At 37.6% G+C, this 26,334-nt stretch overlaps 1 protein-coding gene across 1 annotated transcript in view; it reads right to left on the minus strand.

The window, feature by feature from the left end:
* The window catches only part of furinb (furin, paired basic amino acid cleaving enzyme b), an 82,973-nt gene that overhangs the window by 21,774 nt on the left and 34,865 nt on the right, over positions 1 to 26,334 (minus strand). The window contains exons 3-6 of the mRNA XM_039656906.2: positions 22,484 to 22,582; positions 13,777 to 13,872; positions 10,004 to 10,132; positions 7,991 to 8,067 (exon numbers count right to left, since the gene is read on the minus strand). Of these exons, the coding sequence (XP_039512840.2) occupies positions 7,991 to 8,067; positions 10,004 to 10,132; positions 13,777 to 13,872; positions 22,484 to 22,582 (401 nt within the window). The remainder of the gene's footprint in view (positions 1 to 7,990; positions 8,068 to 10,003; positions 10,133 to 13,776; positions 13,873 to 22,483; positions 22,583 to 26,334) is intronic.

The following is a 26,334-nucleotide window of genomic DNA, read 5'->3' on the forward strand; positions in this document are numbered from 1 at the left end:
TAACTTTGCAATTACATGTCAACTAACCATCATTCATTTGCAACTACATGCCAAATAACTCTTATTAGAGTATTAGTATACTGTTAGGTTTGGGTTACAGTAAGTAGAATAAGTTGACGTACTTGCAAAGTTACGTATAGTCAGTCGAATGTCTGTTGAGGGATGAACAAAATGAAGTGCTAGCAGATATTAAATAGACAGTTAACTAATACTCTAATGACTGGTAGTTGACAAAGTCAAAGTTGACAATTAAAATTAAGTGTTATCAAATATTTTGCCCTAACACGAAACTCCAGTTTGTGCGAATTGTAATTGCAGAGAAAGCCTAAAGGGACATGGGGATGGGAGAAAAATGTTTATTTTAATGTTTTTGAGTTCTTCAACAAATGTTTTACACTGCCCTAAGAAACTCAGAGCTCACTTAGAAAAAAAGGTTTTGAGGAAATTCAAAGTTTCTCAAAATTTTGCAAGAGAACACAAAAGCATTAAAAACAAAAAAAAGTTCTTTAATTTCTCCGTACTCCGTACTATTGAAAATTATTTGCCGAACAATACTAAATGTGAATGCAGCTTTAGACAGCAGGTTAAACTCAACCACTTTAAAGTAAATACATTAAAATTGCACAGGACTTCCTTGAGATTGACTGATAGGGATTCAAGAATGAGTGGCCATATAATCTTGTAAGTACTGTTGATTTTGGCGGCATGTTTTAATTTTAGTTTTAGTCTAGTCTTTGTGTCAAGCTGTCAGTTTAGTTTTTTCAATTTCAATTTGTCAATTTAGATTTTTTTTTAGTTTTTTCATGAATAAACAAACACTGTGATGTTGTCTTGATTGATACTGTGAAGCAGCTTTGATACAATCTGTATAGTGAAAAGCGCTATATAAATATATTTGACTTGACTTTTTATTAGTTTTAGTCACATTCATACTCTTTTTAGTCTAGTCTAGTTTTAGTCGACGAAAGACAGTCTAGTTTTAGTCAATGAAAATTGTATTTTAGTCTCTTTTTAGTAATGCAATCTATTTAACCCAGTCAATATAGTATAAGAAGCCTACCTAGAAGTATAGACGAAACCAACATTTTCTTTTATCCAAACCCATTTCAAACAATATTATCTTATTATATTATTACCATATAGACTCAAGAACACATCCATTCCAGACACAGAAGACGATTTGTTTTAAATTTACAACATATTCATTTTACTAACCAAACATGTTAGAAGTAGCCTACACACATGATGAAATTTAAGTTTTTCCAAATGTCATTTCTTTTTCTCCCAAAGACGAATCCCTTTCTCTGTTTCAGACTTAACTCTGTTTGTTGTCGTATGCTTACGCCTGTTTCACACATACTCCATTTGCAGTGCGTATGTGGTGTGTTTTTTTCCGCACCCATGTTAATAGATTAGAGCTTATGGTTAGAGCGCGTACACCGCACGCGGATGTGGTCCGACAAAGCACTCCAGAGCAGAGATCTACACAGTTCCTCAACAACACGACACGCTAAAAATATAGATTTGAAATAAAAATAGAGAATATATAGCCGTAGATCAGTTTCGCACAGCAAACGCAACACATGTGAACGCACAATAGTGTGCTGCGTCTGCATACGCACCGCATACGCACTACACACGGAGTATTAAATAACTTTAAATAACTTTTCGTCTCATCTCGTTTTAGTCAGCGAAAATGAAGAGACATTTTAGCATAGTTTTTAGTCCCATTTAGTCTCGTTTTTATTCGTCAACAATATTGCATTATACATTTAATTATAGTCATCGTCACATGACCAGCATTTACGTTGCGTCTCGTCTTGTTTTCGTCACGTGATAAAGGTTTGTTGACAACGATATTTAGTCATAATTTTCGTTGATGAAAGCAACACTACTTAAAAGGATGTGTAATGTTCAAACTATTCGCTGAAATGCACCTAGTAAGAGTCTGATGCTGTGATATTGCTTCGATTTGCATATTCCCATCCACAACTTTCAAAGACACCCACATGCAGTCAGAAAGACAGATTAGTGGCCATGTCCTGAACTCAAGGGCGTAATGGGTATCATTATGGAGTCATAGCACAACCAAGGATAAGTGCAGATCTTTTACACAGTGACTTTCAAAAGAAGTCAGAGGACCATAACACAACCTTTTAAATCACAAACAGTCCTTCCTGACAAAAAGGGAAAAAGTCAGGAATCACATCAAGGTCACTTGGCTGGGAGCCATTCAGGCATAAAAGCAATCAAACTATCATTTACTCCTGAGTGTGGACAGCACAGATTGAGCCTGTCAATTTGTAAAAAGTTAGTGTTTGTTTAACTTTTTTTAAAGACGCGGTGAATGTAAACCTGGGCACCAGCATTCATTCATTCACAATGATAATTGATAGTGACTCAAACCTGGGCTTTGTTTCATTGCCGAGTCTATGTAATGTTTCACAATCAGACTTTATTTGGCACCTCGTGACCAGATCAAATCTACGGCTTTATAAATCCGAAACCTCATTCCAGATGATTAGAGCTCCCTACCACCGAGAAAGCTTTTTCCACAGAGATGCTGTTCAGCTAATTTACCTTTCACAGCTCAGTGAGGTGCAAAAACACTGATTCAGATAACTGTGGTCTCAGTATTTTTAAAGTGCCATGCGTCACAATAAAGCTGACGAGCCAAAAACAACTCGATGATGTGTGGTTGTGGAAAAGAATGCTAACATGTGATGCAAGTGTCCTTGTCTCCCTTTACATAAATGATGGTCCAACTATAAAACTGTAAAAAGACAGAGGTGGCAAAATGTTAATTAATTGGCTACACATCACATCAGTAACTCCGACACAGTGCACACATTTGCATTTGTGCTTAATGAGAGAGGTTTATTTGTACAGTGCATTTTCCTCACACTGGTAGTTTCAGTTTCACTTGAAAATTAATTTGTTTATTCTTGGCATTTACAATAAATGTTGTTTGCCACTATGATTTATATAATGTTTGTGTTACACTTTATTTTTCATTCCTATTCTATTCTGAATACATTCAATTTAAAGGATTTGTTGTGAGGTGAGCTAAAATAATAAGTTATAGTGTTTGTAAATGTTATAGTTTGTAGACATTTTGTTGTATTTGCGAATGTAATAATAAAATGTGACTTACACATTTACATACACGAAACAACATGTTATAGTCAGGAAAATACGGTACCGTATGTGTGCTTTTTTTAGTCGACAATAAAAATATCTTCTTTTGTGTTGTGCAGAAAACAAGTAAAGTTTGGAAAGACGTAATGGTTGAATAAATTATGGTGTCTTTTTCTTTTCTGGGTGAACCATCCATTTAAAGGCAAAAATTGAAGTGTTTGTGGATACAACTTCTTACCTCGAAGAAGAAAAACAGCATGGTGGACTGGATCACGTTCTTTCCTACTTCCCTCCCTGTCTTACCTCTATTTAGGTGCAAAATAACCAACAATCCTTCTCAACCTTCCCTGCGGATACAACAACAATCTGTCTAAGCCCCACCAGGGAGAGGCAGAGAAGAGAGTGTAAATGAACTTGAATGGAAGTCGAATTTTTTTCTTTTCCTTCCCTGCCAGCAACAATTCCACCACACTGAAACTAGGACCGGAGACATGCTCTAATTCTTTCCGTCTCCTTGTTTTTTAGCCCTCTATCGGCTTGTTTTATGTTCCTTTCAATTCTCTGATTCATGCATTTACAATTCCCCTGCTCAGAGGCATAGGGTGCCCTTGAAAACTCGTGATGAGTCTGTGTACACTATGCTGTTTGGTAGACTGGTGGAATCCATCCATGTGTTATAGAGTAGAGCATCTCTATTCCTCTCTTTAATAGGCCTGGATTAGGAAGCACTCTAAAAAGGATTAGTGCCTTTTCCAGCCATCTAATCTCAGCCCTCGGGCAGGGTTTCCGAAAACCCACATGTCCTGTATGAGAAAGGGATATGGAGAAAGAGAAGGAGGTAGAGAATCAGCAAGTAATAGAGAAAGAGAATCAATGGCATGCGAAATGAGAGGATGACGGAAGAGGCGGCGAAACCACCACCAAGTCTTTGACGTTACTACAGAAGCACATTCCAGAGCTCAGAAGCACCGTATCTAGCCTGTCATGGTTAGTCTCTAGCTTGAATTGCCTGGCACTGAGCAGTGGACGCTAAGGCAGATTTCCAGCATCTCTGATGAGATTCCAGAGGCCCGACAGCACTGGAAAGGCAGGCTGGCAGGTCTGGGTCACGTGAGGCAAAGGGTTGAGTGGAGAGGCAGAGGATTCGTGCCTAACAGTGTTATTTAGACCTCTGGCTGACAGCCATCTCACACAATCCATCCATCACAGGCGTTATTAGAATTAAAGAAAGAGAAAGGAAGGAGGACTTTTAAGGTCTTCTTTATTGATTCAATAAACCTGGAGATCGATGTACAAAAAAACAAAGAGTCTCCAAGCTGACTTCTGCCCAATTGCAAAAGACTAGTAACTTAAACACCAAAATTAAGACAACAAATAAACAGTTAAGATATGCATATAAATGTCAAGCCAGAAAAGCCTCAGTCACAATGCTATGGTGTTCTGGATGGTTGCTAAGGCATTACTAGGAGGTTTATAGGGTGTTATTTTACAATTACACACTTGTAGCATTTACTTTTATATATATGTATATTTTTTGTGATTCAGTTGTAAATGCTACAACTGAATCACATATAATGTGTAGTATGAAAAATGGATATTTGCTTACAGATTAAATTAGTCATTATGTAATTAACGATTAAGGATAAGGTAAGATTAAAGAAAGGTCTTCTAAGTAAAAAAATTAGGAAATAAGCATGCGTAATTAAAATCCCCAAATTAAGTGAAAAACAAAATGCATACATTTATTTGCAATTGTTGGTTCAAGCAGCAAAAAAACATATAAGAACAAGTAAGCCCACATTTTTCCAATGAACCCACAACAGAAAGCGTCTCACTTATCACAACTACAGCACAAAGAGGGAAAAGTAGAAAGACCCTTAATGTCCTTCCAGCTCTCAGTGTATGCCAAACCATTTCTGCCACCGCTATTTGAATTTGAATAAGCACATCTATCCAATCATCATTGTCAGACAGATCAATCCAAAAGGACTAGACCCATTGAACATTACTGTAAAAGCCTTTAAATCCTGGAAATGATGACTGCTGGTGAAATGGGTTATGGGGGTTCTGATTAAGGCAGGTGTATGCAATTGTGGCTAAAAAAACAAAAAAACAAAGACGTACGCCATCATCATCCGCCCTCTTTAGTAGTTGTATGAATATCTAACATTAGCATGATGCTGCTAAAATGACACAAAGCATTCAGCTCACTTGCACTGCCCGTGTGGAGTAGGTACAAAGAAATGTAAGCAGCAAATTGTGGATATCAGACATTTATACACAGGAACAAAGAGAATATGAAGGACGTATAAAAAAAAAATGAACTCGAAAAACATCTTACGATGCCCTTCAATACAGGAAACTGTCTCCCTAAGTCTCTGTGTTTACTTCCATCTCTCTCTCAGTAGATTCAAATAGTCTCCGTTTAGAGAACCAATTGATCTTGGTGCCAACGTTCGGAGAACGTCTCCCAGAACGGCAGCTGTCTTTGGATCAGCGCATTATTTTGAGCACCTGGCGATGTCCCTTATGAAAGAACAAGATATGTATTAATGAGATCTCAATTGTTTCTCAAAGGTAGAAATGGAGAGCAGATGGAGAACCATCTTCGGCTTTTTCAGATTTTTCTCTTTTGTACCCACTAGAGTTTCAGAAGAAAACTATATCGGCAAATCATTGATGGTCAGGCTGGTTGAGTTAATTGGTTAAGCCTTGTTGGGCACCTAATGTCTGTAATCAGCATCTAAAACAAAACAATTTAGTAGTGATGCAATCCACACGTATTTTTAAACTCTACATATTCTATGTCTTATTTGTTTATAATTTGATTATGGCTATCAAAATAAAGACTGACAGCCATAATTATTTTTTATTGTGAGGCATTTTAGGACAGTCATCAAGGACAACTAAATCATCATGAGAATCTCGAGCTATAAAGTGTCCAATATTCATTCAAGTTTAATAAGGACCAAAAATGCATTCAGTTCCTCACAGAAAAATACAGTTACAGAATGAAAGCTTTTTTTCTGTAAAAAATAAATAAATAAAATAAAACGGTCTAAAAGCTGTACTAGCCCTCAGTCTTCCTGACAAAACAATGAAAAGCCTCCTCTTCTAAAAGCACTGGTAGCCATCTGTGCAAAAAAGCCATGAAGCCAACAATTATTCTTCAGTTTGGAAACCTAAGCCTGTCAATACATAGTCTATATAGAAAATGTGTTTTTGTCTTCAAAAGATGCATGAATGCTAGCTAACCTGGCAACACTGGCACCATCTTCAATTTAACCACATCTCAAGGTCACATTTTATAGGGAATTCAAATAAAAAACAAGCCGCCTTTCATAAGAGAAGCCGTTTTTCGGTTGCTCTTTACAAAATATAATTTTGATGAGAATCCATAATGTGCCAATGAATAAATCCCTCTGATGTAATCTGCCTTCTATGAGACGGCCTCAATGTTTCTGGCTATTGACACAGTCATGCATTTTGCTTCTCATTTCATGGACTCAGATTCAGGATAATGGTCTTGACAGCCAAGACGCTCGAGATGTGCTGCACTTCCTGTGCGCCGGGTTGCGGAGGTGTGGGGATGGATTCCCCCATTTCTATGCAATGATTGATTATGATATGTGTGCGCGCCTGGACACCAAAAGGGTTATGAATGCTTGTTAAAGCTTCACTGTTGCCAAGGAGCGGCTGTCACACTTTAAGTAGCTGCCGAGGGTATTAGCAGGTATGAAGACAGTAACTTCAGCGAGTTAGAAGCTGAGTGAGGCTTCTCCGTCACAACTATGGTAGCGTTAACAGATTTGTTAAAGAAGATTTGCTTCGGCAACTTTGTAAGCTGCACTGTTCCGAGGAGAAACTGAATTTGGAGTCTGCCCTCTCCATGTTTCTGCTGCGAGATTCTGAACATAATAGGAAAAAAACAAGAGAAAGTAACAGGAAAAAAAAAAAAGAGTTCTGGCAGGAAACCCAGAGTGCAAGAGATTTAAAGCAAATCCCCCTGACAGCAGAGTGATGGGCTGCTGGGAGATGGGCTTCAGGATGGAAGGGCCGGAATGGATCTTCCCTCCATTACAGCTGATCAAGTGACGCTTAATGGGCATGAGTCTATCAATAAGAAAGAATAAACATCCCAAGGTTTTCAGTGCGCTAAATTAAATCTGAGACGTTTTACGGAGCAAGAGGAAGACAAGACGGAAGACAGAGAGATTGTAGATTGTGCATCTCTAAATTGTGCTCAGAATTGATCAGCTAATTTCAATGGTTCTGCAGCAGGCGACTGATAGGCATTAGATAATAGACAGAGATGCAAAAAAAAAAGAAGAAAGACAGTCAAAACAAAAGTCTGAGGAAGAGCTCCCAATGGAGAAACTGACGGCACATTGTGCAGTTATGAGAAATGCATTTTCATGAGTATTTAACAGCCTTTGGTGCACGTCTCTGAACTGACAGCATTAAACCCACCGAATGACACGGTTCCAATCCACTTTATATCTCTAACAAAACACTAAAAGCTGCAGTTACTCGTGGTACATCACAGCTTAAATCAGTGCACCAAAGAGGATAGCAAGCAGATATAACACCTAGCGAGCAGCCTACCTTGATCAAAAGCACCAAAAATGCTATCTAGGTAAGTGGCTCGCAATCTTTTCAAACAGTTAGGTGTATGCATGTTTACACAACAATGACAACCTCTTACCTGAAAGAACCTCTAAAACATTTACAACCTAAGAGCTTCGGCAATGTGGCATGTTTGTTGCAGTCCCACAGAACTGGCAACCCTGCTGTGGATGCACTGATTGGAACGGCAAAGAAAGAGACAGGAGAGATAGAGAGAGATTCTTACCTGTTGTCATTCAGCTGTGTGTATCTGGGCTGAGGGTCTGGATCTCTGTCATTCACATCATAACTGGCATCGGGATCCTTAAAATAACACAGCATAAATCGAAAGGATCAAATTGTAATCCTCAACCTTCAGTTGTCATTGAGAATACACTGTAGCATTGCTTAGATGCACACCTACCTAGACTGCATTGTTAGTCATCACAGAAATATTTGGACACTCACACTATTATTAAAACTACATATTTTAATAATCACCACACCAATATGTCTCTTAAGGAGCTAACTGCTTATTTGAATTCAATTGGTATGGTGAAATGCCGAAAAGCCCTGTGACACCTGGGGCAAGAACAATTTGAGCAGAGAGTATTATGGGATAGAATGTACAATAAGGCTGAACGGGAATGTTCGGTAACTTCTCCAAATACCTCATGAAGCCTTTGTGAAGAGTCTAATTTCTATGCAAAACTAGGTATTATGCAAAGTTTTCACAATCCAGAATATATTACTGAAACTAAATTTCTACTATGCAAAGTACTTAAACAGGAAATTATGTTTTTGTGAACCAGAACATTAAGAATTCAGTGAACCACAAATGTTCAAAATTACTAGCATGTGCCCTTCAGAATGACTCAGTGTTAAAATAGCCCTGTATAATTAGTCTGATTTAGGATCACGCCCACCACACACGGATCAGATGTGTTTCTTATGGCTCGCTCATATAAGATGTGTAATAAGAAGTTGATTTAATTTATTCTGTTATGAATTTAAAGATGCAACTTCACAGATATTATCCTGACAGTCTAACAGCACAACATGCCAACAACATGCCATAAATATCTCCAAAAACATCAAATTCATCCCCTTTATTGCACAACTTCTAAAATTCTAAAAGAAAACGCACAGATGACAAGAGCATCTGTGCATGCTGCATGTCTATTCATCTTAACCCTTTAAGGCCTGGTATATTAAGTTTTAAATAAGAAATAGAGATTTTAAAAATAAATTTTAGACATTTAATTTTGAGACTATTGTGATAATTGATTGATTACAAACAAAAATATATTTTTTCATTGCATTTACAATTGTTTTTCACTAAATTTAAAATGTTCTACTATGTTTCAAAAAGGAATTGTTTTTTTTATAAAAAGTTTAAATTTTACAACAAAATAAATTATATAAATGTATTTCTATTTAAATGTACACTATCGTTAAAAAGTTTAGAGTTTGGGCTTACGATTGTTTTATTGTAATTATTTATGATATACGTAGACTCTTATGCTGACTAAAGCTGCATTTATTTAAACAAAAATACACTAAAAAATAGTAATATTGAGAAATATTACAATTTAAAAGTTTTCGATTGTAATGTATTTGTATTTGTAAAATGGTTAGTTCCAATCCTTGATTCTGATTGGTCAATAGCTGTGCTTTATTCATGATAAAACACGCCTATGACCGCTTCCCCCAATGGCTCTATTTATCAATGCGCAACACTGCAGTTCCTATGTTGTGTTTATTTGAGCTTTCATGCATATTACACATTGGAACGTTGTTGCTGGGCATGGTCAGGGACTATTTTTTTCTAGCGGAACGAAGGCTTTTAGTGATTTTACTTCATGAATGTTGGACTAATAATGTTGCATGTTGGTCTATTTTGTAGTCGTAACACAGCAAATTAAGAACTACAAATACGTAATATAAATAAAAAAATTCATTCCAAAGTGCCGCGGGAGCATTTCAATGAGATTTACATGGACATAGGAAAATTAAGACCAGTTTAAAAAGATTTAAGACCTAGGACACAATACTTCAGCAAATTTGAGACTTTTTAAGGCCTTAAATTTTTGATTTTGAAATTTTAGACTTTTTTAGAATTTTTAAGACCCCGCGGAAACCCTGATAAAAAAAATACTGACCCCAAAAATGTGATATTAACATATATAACGTATATAGATTTCAATGCCTGCTCTTCATATAGCTTTCTTTACTGTTTGTGAAAAATAAATTGTCTTACATAGTTTCTCGCCAGATCAGGGTGATCTTTCTCAATGCCGTCGTCAAGGATGGTCACGACCACTCCTCTTCCTGTGAAGCCCTGAGCCCAGGCCTCCTTAACATTCAGATCTCCGTGACTGGGATTATACTGCAAGGAAAAAGACTCTTAACCATTACTAAGATTTTAAATGCAAGTTCACTAGAGGTGGGCTTTTATTTCCCCCTAGCAAAGGCAAATGTTGGACTCAGAAAAGCTCCTGTGTGCGACACAGAGGAACATGAGCCCTTCTGGGAGGAGGGGGAGTTAACACACAATTTGACAGAGACCTCCCAGAAGGGTAAATCCAACCTGCAGTACTTTATGCACACATGCTGATGTTTTACCCTTGCCTTTGAGAAAGGTCCAGCCGCAGGAGCAAATGTAAATGAAAGATGACTGCTCACACTTTTCCCTCCCAGATGGCAGCCTGTCAGCAGGACAATCCCAAAAAGGTGCAGAAACTCATTCCTTTTAACCCGACAGCTTTTTCCCCAGTGAAGTCCTCGTTCTATCTCCTTTTCTCGCTCTATTTCATTTCTTCACACTTTGCTTTATGTTCAATGCCATCTGTTAAAACGACACAGCTGAATATTTCCTTCAATGCGTAAAGATGAACATGAAACATAAATGTGGAAATTGGGTGCAGAAACACAACAAAGAACTTAGATGGGCACGTCTTAAGGTATCTGCCTCCTTCGAAAACCTTCTCTCCCCAGGAAAAAACAAAAATAAGCACACAGAATAAAATTGCTCATCATTCTGTGTTGCTTCTTCAGAGTAAACAACTTAAAAAGCATTCATTCCCTTGTCAACAATGATACAATCTCCATTTTCTAGTATAAATGCACAAAGCATTAGCGTTTCAAGGGATGTTTGACAGTAACACTTACAGATGTGGTTTAAAAAATGTTCTGAAGGAGCCGAAACTAACAAATTAGTATGCTAATGATGAACGGCAGCGCTCGGATTTGTTTTGTCATCCTTGGCCTAAGATACTCTTTGGTCGTTCGGTTCACGCATTAATGTTTTAGACTACGGCTTGTGCTCTGAATACAGAACGTAGCTTTAAAAGCATACGCAAACAAACATTTGAAGACACCCACACATAGGGGTGTAACGATACCCTCATGTCACGATTCGATACATATCACTATACTGAACTCACGATACGATATTATTGCGATAGCCCGAGACATATGATAAAAAAAGGTTAACAAAAATGTAATGCTAACTTTGATATTACATTGTAGGTTTAAATGAATAGGCTTGGACCAGAATACAAATATTCATGATTCTGAAGCTGAAAATAAAAAATTAATTTAGACGAATACTCTTGCACTTTTTCCTGAAATATTTAGATATATTTAAAATTATGTTGGACACTTTTTACTGGTCAAGTTACACAAGTCATTTGGCATTATCAGGGCCCACAAATATTTCCCCATTGAATTATTATACATTATAATCAACAGTATATAGCAGTTTAATGTAGTACTGACACTAAAACATTTGTGAGAATTTTTTCTCACAGTAATTTTTATTTTGGGGAACTATTCACGATACATATTGTCACTATCCACGATATTGTTGCATTTTTGTATTGCGATATATTGTGGCATGATATATTGTTACACCCCTACCCACACACAGTAATTACTTTGTGTAAATTTTTTTATATACTCTGGGCCAGACTCTTGTCATCACGTAATAAACTGATTTAAAAGATTGTTTAAATGATGTTGTGTCTTCTCTGTCAGCGAACGTGACTGTCAATACATTACCTCACTTCATTTTGGTGACTGCCTGTGTGTATGTGTGTGCAGGTCAAGGGATATAATATAATAAATATGTATATATTCATGGCTTATGTATGCCACCATTTGATTTGAATACATCTGTGATGTATTTTAGAGTCAAACTAAATGTTATGCAGGAAATAATATGGTTGACAGGATATAAACACATTATATATAATATATATAATAATGCTACTGAATTTTATCTTTTTTTATCCAAATTTGTAGTTTTTTGAGCTAATTACTATTAAAATAACATTCTATACTTCCTAAAATTCATATATTTAACCCCTTAGGTATCGAAATCTAGTACCGAACAACAAGTCATTTTCCGACACTCGATAGTATCAAGGCAATTCGGTCGGTACCTAAAAAGTATCAAACTCGGTACCCAGCCCTAGTTGGAAGTGTGCGACTTTATTTCTGTCTATGTGATCTGCGTTGTTTCTGATTTTGATGATGAATTTTATATATTTACTATGCACGGTCTCAAGGGACCCCGACGACAACTAGTGTCACTATTTTAGATCTAGAAAGTATTTAGAGCCGTAGAAAGTTTCATACCATTTGGACAAAGATAATTTTTTTTTTCAATATTTGAGTAAAAGTCATTTGCGGGTTAAAAAGACCCCGAAGATAATCAGAGGGTTAATAAATGTCTGGTCTTATTGTAAAAGAAGAGATTTTTTTATCACAATATAAAAACTTGAACTGCTGCGTTTTGAACTAGCTGTAGTTTGTTTATTAAGCGTGCAGGGCAACCACCCATTAGAGTATTACAATAATCTAGCCTTGATGTCATGAATGCATTAACTAATTGTTCCGCATTTGTCAATGAGAGCATATGGCGTAATTTAGATATATTTTTAAGATGGAAAAATGTGGTTTTACAGATACTAGACACATGATTTTCAAATGAGAGATTGGTATCAAAGAGCACACCCAGGTTTCTAACCGACAACGAAGACTTAACAGAGCAGCCATCAAATGTTAGACGGTATTCTAGGTTATTACGTGTGGAAGTCTTTTGTCCGATAAAATGGGACACTCTCAGCTTCCCCTTCCCCCATTGAATGTTGTCTCTGAGGTGCATTTAAGTACATTTTTAATCTAACCACATAAAGCAGGTGTAATGAACACAAAGAATACATTATATATTAGAAAACAACTATTTTAAACTGCAATAATATTTCACATTATTAATTTCATTGTATTATTCATCAAATAAATGCAGTTTTGGTAAGCATATGAGAAATTCTTACCAACCTCATGCTATTACTTTTGAATGGTAGATTTATACAAAATAAGACATGAAATATTTGTCAGATAAGCATACATTTAAAGAGATTTTTTTAACTGCATTTTCCCCAAAAATGGCCAAAAATCTTACGTTAAACCATGTAAAATTATCCATGTTATCTTCATGAATGAAAGTTAGAAATCTGGGTCTTTTAAAAAGAGCATTTTGCATAAAATGCTGTTTTAAAAAACAAAAAAAGCATATTTAAATAAATATTTATTTATAGAAATGTAAATGATATCATAAATAATCCAAAAAATGCACAAATGTTGAGTAAAAACATTAATAAACAGAGTAGAATTACATTTGTAAAAAATTAAAAGGTTTCTGTTACAAAATTAAATGCTATTATCTGGGGTCCCTGGAGACCCCAAAGATAACTAGTGTAGACACAAATTAAGATAATCAGGTGATTAACCTGATTAAGAAAAAGGGTCTATTTTGTTGTTATGTTGTCTTGAGACTAGAAGCACACAGAATGTTTATATATTTCAAAACAAACATGGTGGATTTAGAGCGGCAAAGGATCAGAGAGAATGTGAAAGCTCACAAATCAAGGGTTGATGCCTTTACACTGTAGAAGCACTTTCGATACATTGCATTTAAAAGCTCAATGTACAACCACAAAATAAAATATATAGTAACTTTTAACATACCAGGTACCACTGCTGAGGGAATTTTGGATCTGTGGGTTCAATATGAATGTCTCTCTTGCATCTTCGCTTGGAAATCTGCTGCTCTGCCCAAATCACCTGAAAACACACACACACACACACACAGATTAGTAAATTTTTCAAATATTACACACCTACATCCTTGAAAATCACACTCTTCTCTATTGTCACTTTTAACTCAAGGAGTATATCCCTTCTGCACAGCTTGTCCTCACTCTAAAAATATCCACATTTTACACTATCACACGGTTCTTTTCAATCTGCTGTATTTTATAGCATTTCATTTAGCTCTGTGTGATCATTTGCATATTCATTTTTTATGTGGTTCCGTGTCCCACCCAAATAAATAAAAAATAAGATCTCTATGATATATAATTTTAATCTCTTAGACAGCAATCTAGTTTAAAGACTTTTCGACAGTAATCCACCAACATGTAAGTATGTGTTAATTCTAATGCCTGATCTGTGAGCAGTGATTTCTGATATATAATGATATATAATATAATATATAATGATCTGATATATAATAATGATTCAGATATTCTTTGTGTCAGTAAATCAAACCAGTGACTAAACGGTCAACTTCACATTGTTTATCTTAGTAGGATGAAAATAACCTATTATTTAAACTGTGATTAAATGAGTTTGGACTGAGTTCTGAACAAAACTCATAGCGTTCAACTCATAACGTGAGTTCTGAACAAAACTCATAGCGTTCAAAAACAAAGATCAATGCGTTCAATTCCTTAGTTTGCAGAAATCGAGTTGCAATAACAAGATCACCACATCAACTACAATGCACATCACTGCAACCTTTCATTCCACAATCGAAATATAATGCTATAGATCCATATATAATGCTATAATTAACACTTTTCCCGATTAGTAAACCTTGAGAACTGTAATAGTAAAAACTTGCTAAAAGATTTTGAGTGAGTTAAACATGTAATACTTGGCTATTCCATATACAAAAGATGTAAGCCAATCACAGCAGTGGGCATTTCACTACTAAAGCCTCACAGCAGATTTCAAACAAGGCATTCAAATCAGAGGGCTAAAATCAGGGTAGGAAAAATGCCTTTTATTTCTAAATTATGACCATTTTTTATGTAAAAATCATGCAAACATTGTAAGTGCACCACAGGAAACATATAAACCAATAAAACGATGCAGTTCATGGACCCTTTAATCAGGAATTATGAAAATGGGTTCTCAATATTTTCTCCAAAAAAAAGTCTAATGTCTAATGTTTCATAAGAGATCTCGCATCACATTTAGCTCAGATTTGCAACGATGCCAAATCTGCAATGACAAGTTAGAGATAATTCTCAAATAATTCTCATCCATCTCTTTGACTCTTTCTATATCAAATTATCTGAGCAATATTATCCACTTTATCCACTTACTGTTTGTCTATTTTTATCTCTAAGGGATTTTAATTGAAACATCTGAGACAAACTCTTAGACATAACTTAGAATTGCCTTAAGTCTATCGAGCTATTAAAGAGCAACCTCTGAGCAAAAAAATGTCCTCAGAGCAGTTTTGTGTGATGAGATGGACATGACTAACATAGCACATAGACATTAGCATTCGCACTAACAGAGGTATGAGCAGCGGAGTATGAAATCTAATTAGGGTCCAAAGACTTATGGACGTATGAAGTGCACTCTCTGAAAAACAATTGTTTTAAATGAGCTTAAAGGTCCACAGGCCTCATATACAGAATTCATTTTTATTTTCACAAGGGTACAGCCAGAGAGCCCACAGATTAAATCGATTAACTCTTGCCTCTTTCTTATTTTTAAGTCAGTTCCATCAACTTCTCTGAAAACTTTCTTCTTAGAAACAACACCTACCACTTTGGCGTTTCACCACAAAGCATTGTTTACATAATTAAATGTGTGCTTGGAGGTTGTAATTTACTCTCTTTTTTATTTCAGTCTGTAGCAATGCACCGATACCACTTTTTCCAGAGATGCCGATACTTTAATTTTTGTTACTTATTTAAATGTTTATTACATATTCAAAGATTTGTTTAATTCAATTATATAAATTAGGGCTGTCAGTTAAACGCTTTATTAATGGCGTTAACACAAACCCATTTTAACGGCGTCAATTTTTTATCGCGCGGTTAATGGTCTTTTTGGCCTGGCAAACTTTGTAGTTTTCTTTCACATGCTTTTGCAACAGGACGCGGCATGCGCGCGCTGCGCCATGAAACCCATTCATTTCAATGGTTTGCGCCGCGCGAGGCCGTTTTGTTGCCTCGCCGACCAAAGCGCAAGCGGATCTAGCTAGACCGAAAAACAAAACAACAGGGACGCCGCATACACGTTTGGGCTTGCTAGCTGGCCAAAAGTTGGTTAACGTTACGTTTTGAGTGGATGACGAGCGCGAGACGCCGAAATGGATGCCAATAAGATTCTGAAAGGAAAGTTTACTTTTAAAAAGTTGCCAAATGGATCCATTGACAAGACCAAAGTGATCTGTGTGTTTTGTCGTTGTGAACTGAGCTATCATCATCGCAGCACGTCCAGTCTGAAATACCGCTTGAGAATGGCCAAGCATACACACACACACACACACACACACACAGCTGATGCGAATTCTCAGCCCTCCTCATCAATATCAGGACCTCGTCATTTCTTTCACCCTTTCATTGATGGACAGTGTTACATTGTGTGAGAGATTATTTGCTCCAAATGAGAATTCTAGTGTGAATTTGAATACAGTATATGATAATGTTGTTGTCAAAAAAAAAAAAACATTTGCACAAAGCAAGCCGATCCACTTTTCCACGTTGATAAGAGCATTAAAATTAGAAAAAATAATGGGACAAAAAGAAATCAAGACAAATTTAGAATAGATAAAAAACGATGGCAAATGAGAAACTATTAATAGTGTTTGTCTTTCTGTTACGAATAATATAAAAGCAAACGCAATATTACTTTTTCATATACAGTTTACTTTCTTTGTTTAACAGTTATATCTAGTAATGTATTATATAAAACTGTTAAACAGAGAGCATAACTAATGAAGACAGAGAATGGGAGCACTGTGAGCTCAAGCGCTGCTGTTCTCAGAGCGGGCTCTCAGCGCAGTCAATACATTGGACAAACAGAAAAACATATTGGGTGAAGTAAATACTGTCTAATATATCGTCCTTGGCAATATATCAGTCGACCACAACACAAAAGTTACAAGATGGCAATGTAAGGCCACCCTTAAAAATATTCTTGTTTGCCGTAACCCGACCGACCCTGTCAATTTAGGGCCGACCCAATTTTTTATTTTTTTTTCCTTTTAGTCCGACCGACTTGCCGGTTGTAACCTGCGTTCAGACCGACCGATTTTTTTTTACTCTTCAAACGACTAATTCAAATTCAATAAAATAATAGGCCTATTAATTATATTTTAGTTAGTATTGTGAAAGTTGCTTGTGTCTACATAGCCTACAAACGTAGGCTACGTTCTTTCTTAAATAAAAACCCGTGGCGTCATAGTCATCAGATTATGTTTACACCATTGGTTTAACGTTACGCGTGTCACTATATGGCTTGTACGTTAGCTCGTTTCAGTGTTCCCGCTTGGTACCCGGTATTAAAAGGGCAACGGGGCTGAATATCAACCATTTCTATATATAATAAAAATATAAAAAAATTTGTCTGTGATGCAATTTTGCTATTCGCAGTCCAGAAGAGAGAGCGATCTCTCACCCGGAGCCACAGCGCGAACAGCACGACAGCCCTGCTTAATGAGTGACAATGAGGACAAAACGTGGTTACACTTTAGATCTGGGATATAATTCTAATTGTATTTTAGATTTCCGCTTTCAAAGATTATATAAAAAAAAAGACATTTGAGATGAAACCATAACAGACGCATTCTGTCTAGCGCAACTTTTCCTTCACAGCGTTGCGCTGTCATTTCTTCCTAAAACCCAAACGTACCGTCAGAATCAGCACGATCGGTGATTGTTGTAAAATGCAGTCTGTACTGTTGCTAAACTGCGGACGCGTTCAATCATTAAAAGAGCTATTAAAGGCACAAAAGTCTGCGCAAGATACGTTGTTCACGACGCGCGACGCGCGCTCCGAAATGCACTAAAACGAGACAAGAAAAGTAGGCTATCGCCTCATTTTGGGCTTCATGTGCGCATCTAAACCATCAAATATACATAAAATATAAAATGACCTGCTCTGAGATTCATTTAAACACAGTTTATGTCTTAATTGGACGTAAATAGTTGGGAGAAAATGATGGTGCATCAGTCATCTATTACAGAGTTCTGCATTCGGTCTTAAAGGGGCAGTAGTCTAATAAACGTGACGATTGAGCCAATGCGAATCAAACAACAAAAGGCAGATACAAATCACTCACAGCTCTTGAATGAATAACTTAAACTTTAATAAGCATTAATCTAACTATGATAAACTATGCAGTGTCATTTTACATTTGATTACTAGCTAAATTAAATTTCTTTTCAGAGAGAGCGACAGAATTAACTGAAAAGTAGCTAATTTTAGACCTTCCTGAAATTAAAGCACTGTGTATATAGGCTAATTTGTATCTTTGTTTAATTGTATTCTTTGTTTGACCATGTGTTTGTACTTGTTTTTGCTTATCTCATGTATATGCATAACAAATAGATATTTTACACATTTTGTGACTTGCCTAAAATGTAACTGGTCGTATTTTGCATTAACACCTAGAGGTGGATGCACAGTTTGAAGACCCAGTCAGTGACGTCACAATATGCATTTTTTTTTTTAAATTCGCGATCACCATCTCCAAAATTGTACCTTTTTTTTAACACTGAATCTTGGAAAAAAAAAATATAGACCTACCTACCGACCCTTTTTTTTAAAAAAAAATTGCTGTTACTGCAAACCAAAATATTTTTAAGGATGGCCTAATGTGCTTCAAAACCAAACCAAAGGATCATCTAAAAACTACGATGTTGTATGTCAGTGCAAAAGAATGAGCTTAATCCTTCCAGTCTAACAATACAAATCATTTTATTATTATATACTTTTAAGTAGCAAGTGTTCACAGCGAGTGTTCTGCTGAAAGACGAGGGAGATTCACACAAGAACAATAGACACACGCGCACTCAAAATCCTTTGAGTGAGTCGTCCTTTACGCCCTTGTTTTGCATTAATGCCAGCACTGGCCTAAATTTATCATGAAAAAAGCAAATGTGGACTAGGGCCAGGTCAGATTTGGAGGAAGAATGCATTTCCTGTTCCCTTCACATCTCGCAGCCCTTCGTTCAGCAGCAAAACTTTGAGAACTTCAATTTGACTTCTTGCGAGGGAATTAAATTCCATTTAGCAAGGGAGTAGATGTTCACGTACCTGCATTCAATTTCGTATAAATTTCCATCACTGGAGTTAATGTGCTTACAAGCGGCAGCCTTCAGAAATCTGCTTTATTAGCATAAAACCATGCCGAACTCGGAATACAGAGCAGGCGTTGCATGTGTGTGCGTTGTACGTGTGAGGCTTGTGCCAAGATGAACCCTGGCAACAAGAACGCCTGACCCCCCGCAACAGAAATAGGCCCAGAGCGGTACCCTGGCGCTGTCAGCCTTGCATAAATAGAGGCTCGCACACAGAGGAGCCGTAATCCAGCTTGTATCTCCCCCTCTCTCGTCTCTGCTGTCATGGATCAGTGTTCGGAGTCATGGATGTCTTTCGCTGGCATCTGGTGAGCAGGTTGGGTCTGGGAGGGCATCAGTATTTGCCATGTAGTTGGATATCCGGAGCGTGCACAGAGTTTTAACTTGCGACTGAAGCTTCAGAGAGTGAAGATAAGAGGCTGGTCAGCAGAAGATCTATGGGAGCCTGCAGCCGGCGGCCTAAATACGCAGTGGCTCGGGACGCCTGAGCTGCTCTCAGATAACTTATCGGCACAGCCAGAATCCTGCATTTCAGTACTACTATCACACACACAACAAATCATCACAGGCAGTCAATCATGAGACTCTGGCCCAACAAACTTTGTCATGGCATGCTAATGACTTCTCTAGTAGGGGTGTGCCAAAAAAAAATCGATTCACAGACGAATCTAGATTCTCATTTTAATCTGAAATGTCCAAGAATCGATTTAATAAATAAATAGGTGGTGGCGCAGTGGATAAGACACAAGCCTTTGGTGTGAGACACCAATGTGTCCCTGAGCAAGACACTTAAAGGGTTAGTTCACCCAAAAATGAAAATTAAGTCATTAATTACTCACCCCCATGCTGTACCAACCCCGTAAGACCTTCGTTCATCTTCGGAACACAAATTAAAATATTTTTGATTAAATTTGAGAGCTGGATCAGTCCTACATAGACTGCCTAAGGGACTGGCTCTTGACGGCCCAGAAAGTCAATGAAGAAAATGTTTAAATATTCCACGTGACTACAGTGGCTCAACTATAAGTTTATCAAGCGACGAGAATACTTTTTGTGCGAAAAAACAAACAAAAATAACGACTTTATTCCACTATTCCTTTTCTTCCTTGTTGGCCTGAAACGAGACTTCAATACGATTTCCATTGACGCATGCGCGAGAATTGCAATCTCCTTCAACTACTTCAGTTCAGTTCTCGCGCATGCGTCGTGGAAATCGTATGGAAGTCTCGTTTCATGGGGGTGAGTAATTAATGACTTAATTTTCATTTTTGGGTTAACTAACCCTTTAACCCCTAGTTGCTCCAGAGGCATGCGACCTCTGACATATATAGCAATTGTAAGTCGCTTTGGATAAAAGCATCAGCTAAATGAATAAATGTAAATAAAATCAGCTGGCTGTTCGCCTCAATTCTTGTAACTAGCCTATACGGGATGTCCGGACGTCACCACTCCCCCATTTTTTAAACGTGAGCGGCACATCACTAAAAAAAAGAGGAAACAAATATGGATGAGAGGGAGATCCAACCAGCCCCATCTTCACTTAAAGCTAAAGTTTGACGTCATTTCGTTTTTTACCGAATGCCTGGAAGCACTGCGCTGGACATGAAACACACAGTGTGCAAGCTTTACAAAACAAAGACCAAGTACTTCGGCAGCACAACAAATGCACAGGCTCATATCACTAGGCATCAGCCCGAACTCAGCGACACGAAGCAGAGTCAGCCGCCAGCTGCAGACCAACGCACACTTCAGTGCTTTACGAAACTCCCTGCCAACTCCGAGATCGCCTGCTTCATCACCAAAGAGCTATATAGATGGAAATATAGATGTTTTTTCTTCGTCTTCTCCGCTTGTTTTCTACATGATATTCGAGGTAAACCGCAACTTTCCCTTGGAAATGCATCTATTTTCAACCATTTTGTATTATGAAGAAGCACTTTATTTTTGTTCCAACTTATTTTATAGCTAGCTACTAATGAGTAGCAATTGAGAACCAGACCACGTTTTTGATAAAACGCACTTCCCTGAGAATTGAACTTAACAAATGTAAAAAAGACACTTTAATGTCTCGTTTGTCATTCTGTATAGCAAAGCAGCTGAGAGTAGATCATGATCAGAAACCCGATTAGAAATCATGGATAAAATCGTTTTGAATGGAAAATCTTTGAATCTAATTGAATCGTGAGATGGTAAAAGATTCCCACCCCATTCTCTAGTCTGGCCTCCTCCTCATCTCGTCTCCTTATTTATTCTCATCCTCCTACTATATCCTCTTTTACTCCTCCTCTTCCCCCCACCTTTCTTTCAATATCTCATCTCTCGTCTCAATTTCTCTCCTATCATTTAACCCGTTTCCCTTGCTTCTAATTTTTTCTTCTTGTGTCCATCTCTCTCATTTCATCATCTGTTCCTCTAATCCCTTGTCCCATTTCAGGATGTCTCCTCCCATATTGCCATATCCATCTCTTTTCCTCCACTTCTTCGCACCTCCTTTCATTTTATCCCCAACCATCCTGTCTTGCCTCACCTCTCTCTCCTCTTCTCTAGTTTCATTTTTATTTAATTACTTCTTTTGTCTCTCCTTTCCCGTTGTCTGGTCTTGTCCCATCTCTCCTCTAGGTCTCCTTTTCTTTCATAACCTCTCCTTTCATTACTTCTCCATCTTTCTTCACATCTCTTCTCCAACCTACTAACCTTATATCTGTACTCTTCTCTCAATGTCTCCTTTGTTTCTGTCTCCACTTTTTGTTCCTCTTGTCTTGTCCCATCTTGTTTTATCTCGTTTTTTTCTCTCCCCCTCACTCATTCTGTCTCATGTCCCCCTTACTTCTCATTTTTTCTTCTCACATCCATCCCTTCATCTCATTTAATCCTATTTCATCTGTGGCCTTTTCCCTTTCATCACATCTCCTCCAGTCTTGTCTCCTAACTTTTCATATCTTCCTTTCATCTCTTCTCTTTTCCTCCACCTCCCGTCACATCTCCTCTTCTCTCATTGAATCTCAAACCTTCTTGTCTAGTCCCCTCATTTCCTGTTTTTCTCTTCTTCTCTCCTCCTTTTCCTTTTACTTTCTCCTCATTTCTTATCTTGCCCTCCCATCTTCTCCTTTTCCTCCTCCTTTCTCTTTTTTATTCATTTTCCTCACATCTCCTCACCTTTCGTGTCCTCTCATCTTTTGTCGTTTCATCACCTCCCACCCTTTTCTCACATCTATTCTCCTCCGTTCTCCCCTTTGTGAGCTGTACAGACGTGTTTGTGTGTGACTTTGCATGTGGCTGGTTTTTACCTGTGGCTCGGTGTGCAGTCGGACATGAACCCCGTGATGACCGGACAAAGATCTTCTCACCACACCCCTGTGCTGGAAATGATAATAGTCCCTGAAAACCTGCAGACACACACACACACACACACACACAGGTGATATATTAGCGTGCTATTCCAAAGGAGCCATGTCTTACCCACCACACAAGGTCATATGGTCTTACACTCTAGAGGGAAACACACTCATTAACTCCAGCACCTGCTCACAGACCTGGCCATCTTTCTCTCCAACACACACACACACACACACACACACACACAGAGCTGCAGGTTCAGCCGCACACATCTATTTTTCTTAATAGTCCTACAAAACACACAACAGATCCCAAAACACACGAACACACACCTCTTCCCAATGAGGTACAAACTCTGTGAAAATTATGGAAGGCGGCTTCAGGTACTTATTGCCCACAAAACAGCAAATTTCACACACAAAAGCAAAGGGGATGGATAAGTGAAAAGATATGCCTTTCTTTCATTAACCTGATCCACGGAAGCTGTGATTTAGTTGTGCTTGGGTTCAATAAAGCATCACACAGAAGCAAAAATTTCACTGTATCTGGACCACCACACACTGATGTGTGGGATCCAGCACTCAGCAGGGCAGCTCATAATTCTGTATACTTTGAGCTTGTGTGTGCACGTATGTGAGAGAATCATGCCTCTATCATTACTCATCTTGTTCTGTTCCCAGTAGAACACGGAAAGCAACTTCTAGACGGCCGAATACCCACACACTTCTATCAGGAGTGACGTCAATGAATAGATCCTGCGCTATATAGTCCTAAAATGACATTCATTTATCAAAATGCTTCCCTGCTGGGCTTCTGTTCCCCTGATGCTTCACTGCAGACGGCTCTCTCAGTTTCCTTTGCAATCTCCGTCTCTCTCTCTCGCGCTCCATGTCCTCGTGATCAATAACATAACCTCTGCTGCCATCATCTACTTGTCTCGCTGAAACTACAGAGGTGTCCCCTGGGATCATACGAGGACAGAAATGCTTTCCGAGACCAGCGGGACTCAGCGTGAGCGTCTGAAGTGCTAAATTGGGTAGAGTCTTGCCCGGTGTTCTGGAACCTCTCAGAAAAGAAAAATCACTAATCTCATTAATATCTCAGTTGTTTCTCCAGTGATACAACAGTGAGAACGAAGCAAATAGAGACTTTTGCTAAACTGTCTCAACAATTTCACAAACTGTCGCAGCTGTTGCCTGCAATCAAAAGTCAGTAATTTCAATAACATATATGTAAAAAAAATTCTCATCAAGTTCTGCAGAAAGCAAATTATGTGAGCGTTGATATTCATTTTTATTTCATAGCTCTATACTCCGACTTTATGTCTACTAGTGTTTGCTGAGCTGCTGAATGTGCAGCGCCACGGCACAACAAATTATATTTTATCTGAGTTATGAGTTTGCAGACTGATTTGAATGTGATGAGATGAACAGATCGGGGCACCACGAAAATAACACAAAAACAAACCAACAAAAATGTTGTCCAATTCAGGAACAAATGACTCTTATGAACCAGTTCACAAAGTTTAAGTTTTGTTTGAATCTACTGACAATTTACTCCCTTTATTCTTCATATCAGGGTGGTAACAGAATTAGTAATATTTAAAGAAATATTAAATATAATGTCTGAAAAATAAGTAATATCAACTTAGGCTCAATCCCAATTCACCCCTTGGCCCCAATCTCATTCAATTTTAAAAGTTATTACTCCTCAAGTAATTGCATGGCATCCTTGCTAAAGTTACATAACATAAGTTTATAGCCTCCTGGGCTATAAAAGAGTAATCTGTGAACTAGTGTTGTCAAAAAACTCGGTACTTCGGTACCAAGTCGGTACTAAAAAAAAAAAAATGTTACGGTACCAGCTTTTCTAGGTACCGAATACCTAATCCAGTTCTAGACGCGCTGTCTGAAAGGTGCACAGTTGCGTCCTCTTCATAACACTGATATATCGCTCTCTCTCTGAATCCACTTGTTGAAACGAAAGGAGGAAAGAGCCACATATGAAATATTTTGGATTAGGCTAATGTCACGTTGCCATAAGAGGCCGATTACATGCAAATTCGCAATTTCAAATATAGGCGCGAGGCAAGCGCGCTCATAATAAAAACTCGTTGCATAGCAACGACAGACGCCGCGTGAGAGCAAGCGCTTTGGAGAGAATAAGCACGCGCAAAAATATCATAAAAAACACGCGCGACGTGAACGGCCTCTAAAGTGCTTTCGGGGTAGTTTTACGAGTACACGAGCACAGTAGTATCCAACCGACACCAGAGTACTGGTATTAGTATCGACGCATCCCTATTTATGTCATTTAATGTCAGTGCCAGTTCTAGGCGTATTCTTGCCTTTATAACTCGGCAGGTTTAAAAACCCTTTTTAAAATTAAATATGAATGCAGTTTTAGATTAAATAAAAGTACAGTCAAGTCAAATAAAACATGTTTTATCTCCTGTATAGTTTGGTGATGCTACAATAAGATACCATTCATCAACATTACTTAGTTCATATCAACACATTGAGTGAACAATATATTTTTACAACATATATATGTTTGCAATTGCAAATGTTATTTAATACAAACACTTGGTTGTTCATGTTTGTTCACTTTATTCATTGTGCATTAAATAAATGTTAATGGATTAAAACTTTACAAACAACTTTAAAAATGTGTTAGTGCATACTATTGTTTATTTTAGGTCATTTTATCTAATCTTTTTCTAAAGTGTTTATAATGCAAATGTGCAGTTTCCATACTTGTAACCGTGATAAACACTTAAATATATGTAAATTTAAACTAAGCTTTGGTACCGAAATTGGTACCGAGAACCGTGAATTTTTACTGGTATTGGTACCGAATACTGAAATTTTGGTACCGTGACAACACTACTGTGAACAATGAAGTTTTCTCTGATCTTCCTCAGTGTGGCGGACTGGGTCTTCCGGACAGCATTGTTAACTAGGATGAGCTCTAACGCTCTGGAGGCTGAGATCAGCTTCTAGCTTTTACAGCTAAAATCACAATGCTTGTGCTGTCAGATGTGTTGCACAATTCTCACAACACTCTACCTCTTTTCACTCTCGTTTTATATTTTTTGAATTTATGAATCACAGTTATTCTTTCTTTCGCCTATACTACGATTTTAATACTGCTACTGTGTGTTTAAGTGTGTTTGTGAGCACATTCTAGCATGTTTGTGTGTGAGAGAGAAAAAGAGTCAGGGAAGGATAAAGATGGAAGCAAAAAGGAGAGATAGAGAGAAAGCTGGATAGCATTCAACTTTGATCTACAGAAGAAGTTAAAGTGAACATCATTACTCTCTTTGGCCTGATGTGCTAGTGTATAATTCATAAACTCACAGACCAGAGATCTGAAAGATTCACTGCTCTCAGAGCCAATTCCACTGGACATGACTCATACGGAGAAACTGTGCCTTCATTAGACCTAAAGATGGCAAGGACGCTTTTACTTGCAGCCTGCTAGCACAGTACACCAAGAAGAAGGAGTTATTGGACTACAAGGAAGGTTCACACATAGAAACGTCTGTGAAGTGAGGCATATATCCCAGATAGCAAACTGACATTGAATCAACGTGGAAACATGACATCGAAACAACGTTGATCTGACATTGTTTTGCTCATCGAATTGACGTTAAACCAACGTCAGACGCATCATTCTTTCAAAACTAACGTAAAATCAACTTGAAATCAATGTTGTTTCAACGTTATGAAAGCAAACCAATTTTCGATTTTCATTTAGCTTTGAAGAATGCCGCGTCTGACGTTGGTTCAACGTTAATTCG

Source organism: Pimephales promelas, chromosome 25 (assembly GCF_988280905.1).
Source record: "Pimephales promelas chromosome 25, fPimPro1.hap1.1, whole genome shotgun sequence".
Classification (NCBI taxonomy): domain Eukaryota; kingdom Metazoa; phylum Chordata; class Actinopteri; order Cypriniformes; family Leuciscidae; genus Pimephales; species Pimephales promelas.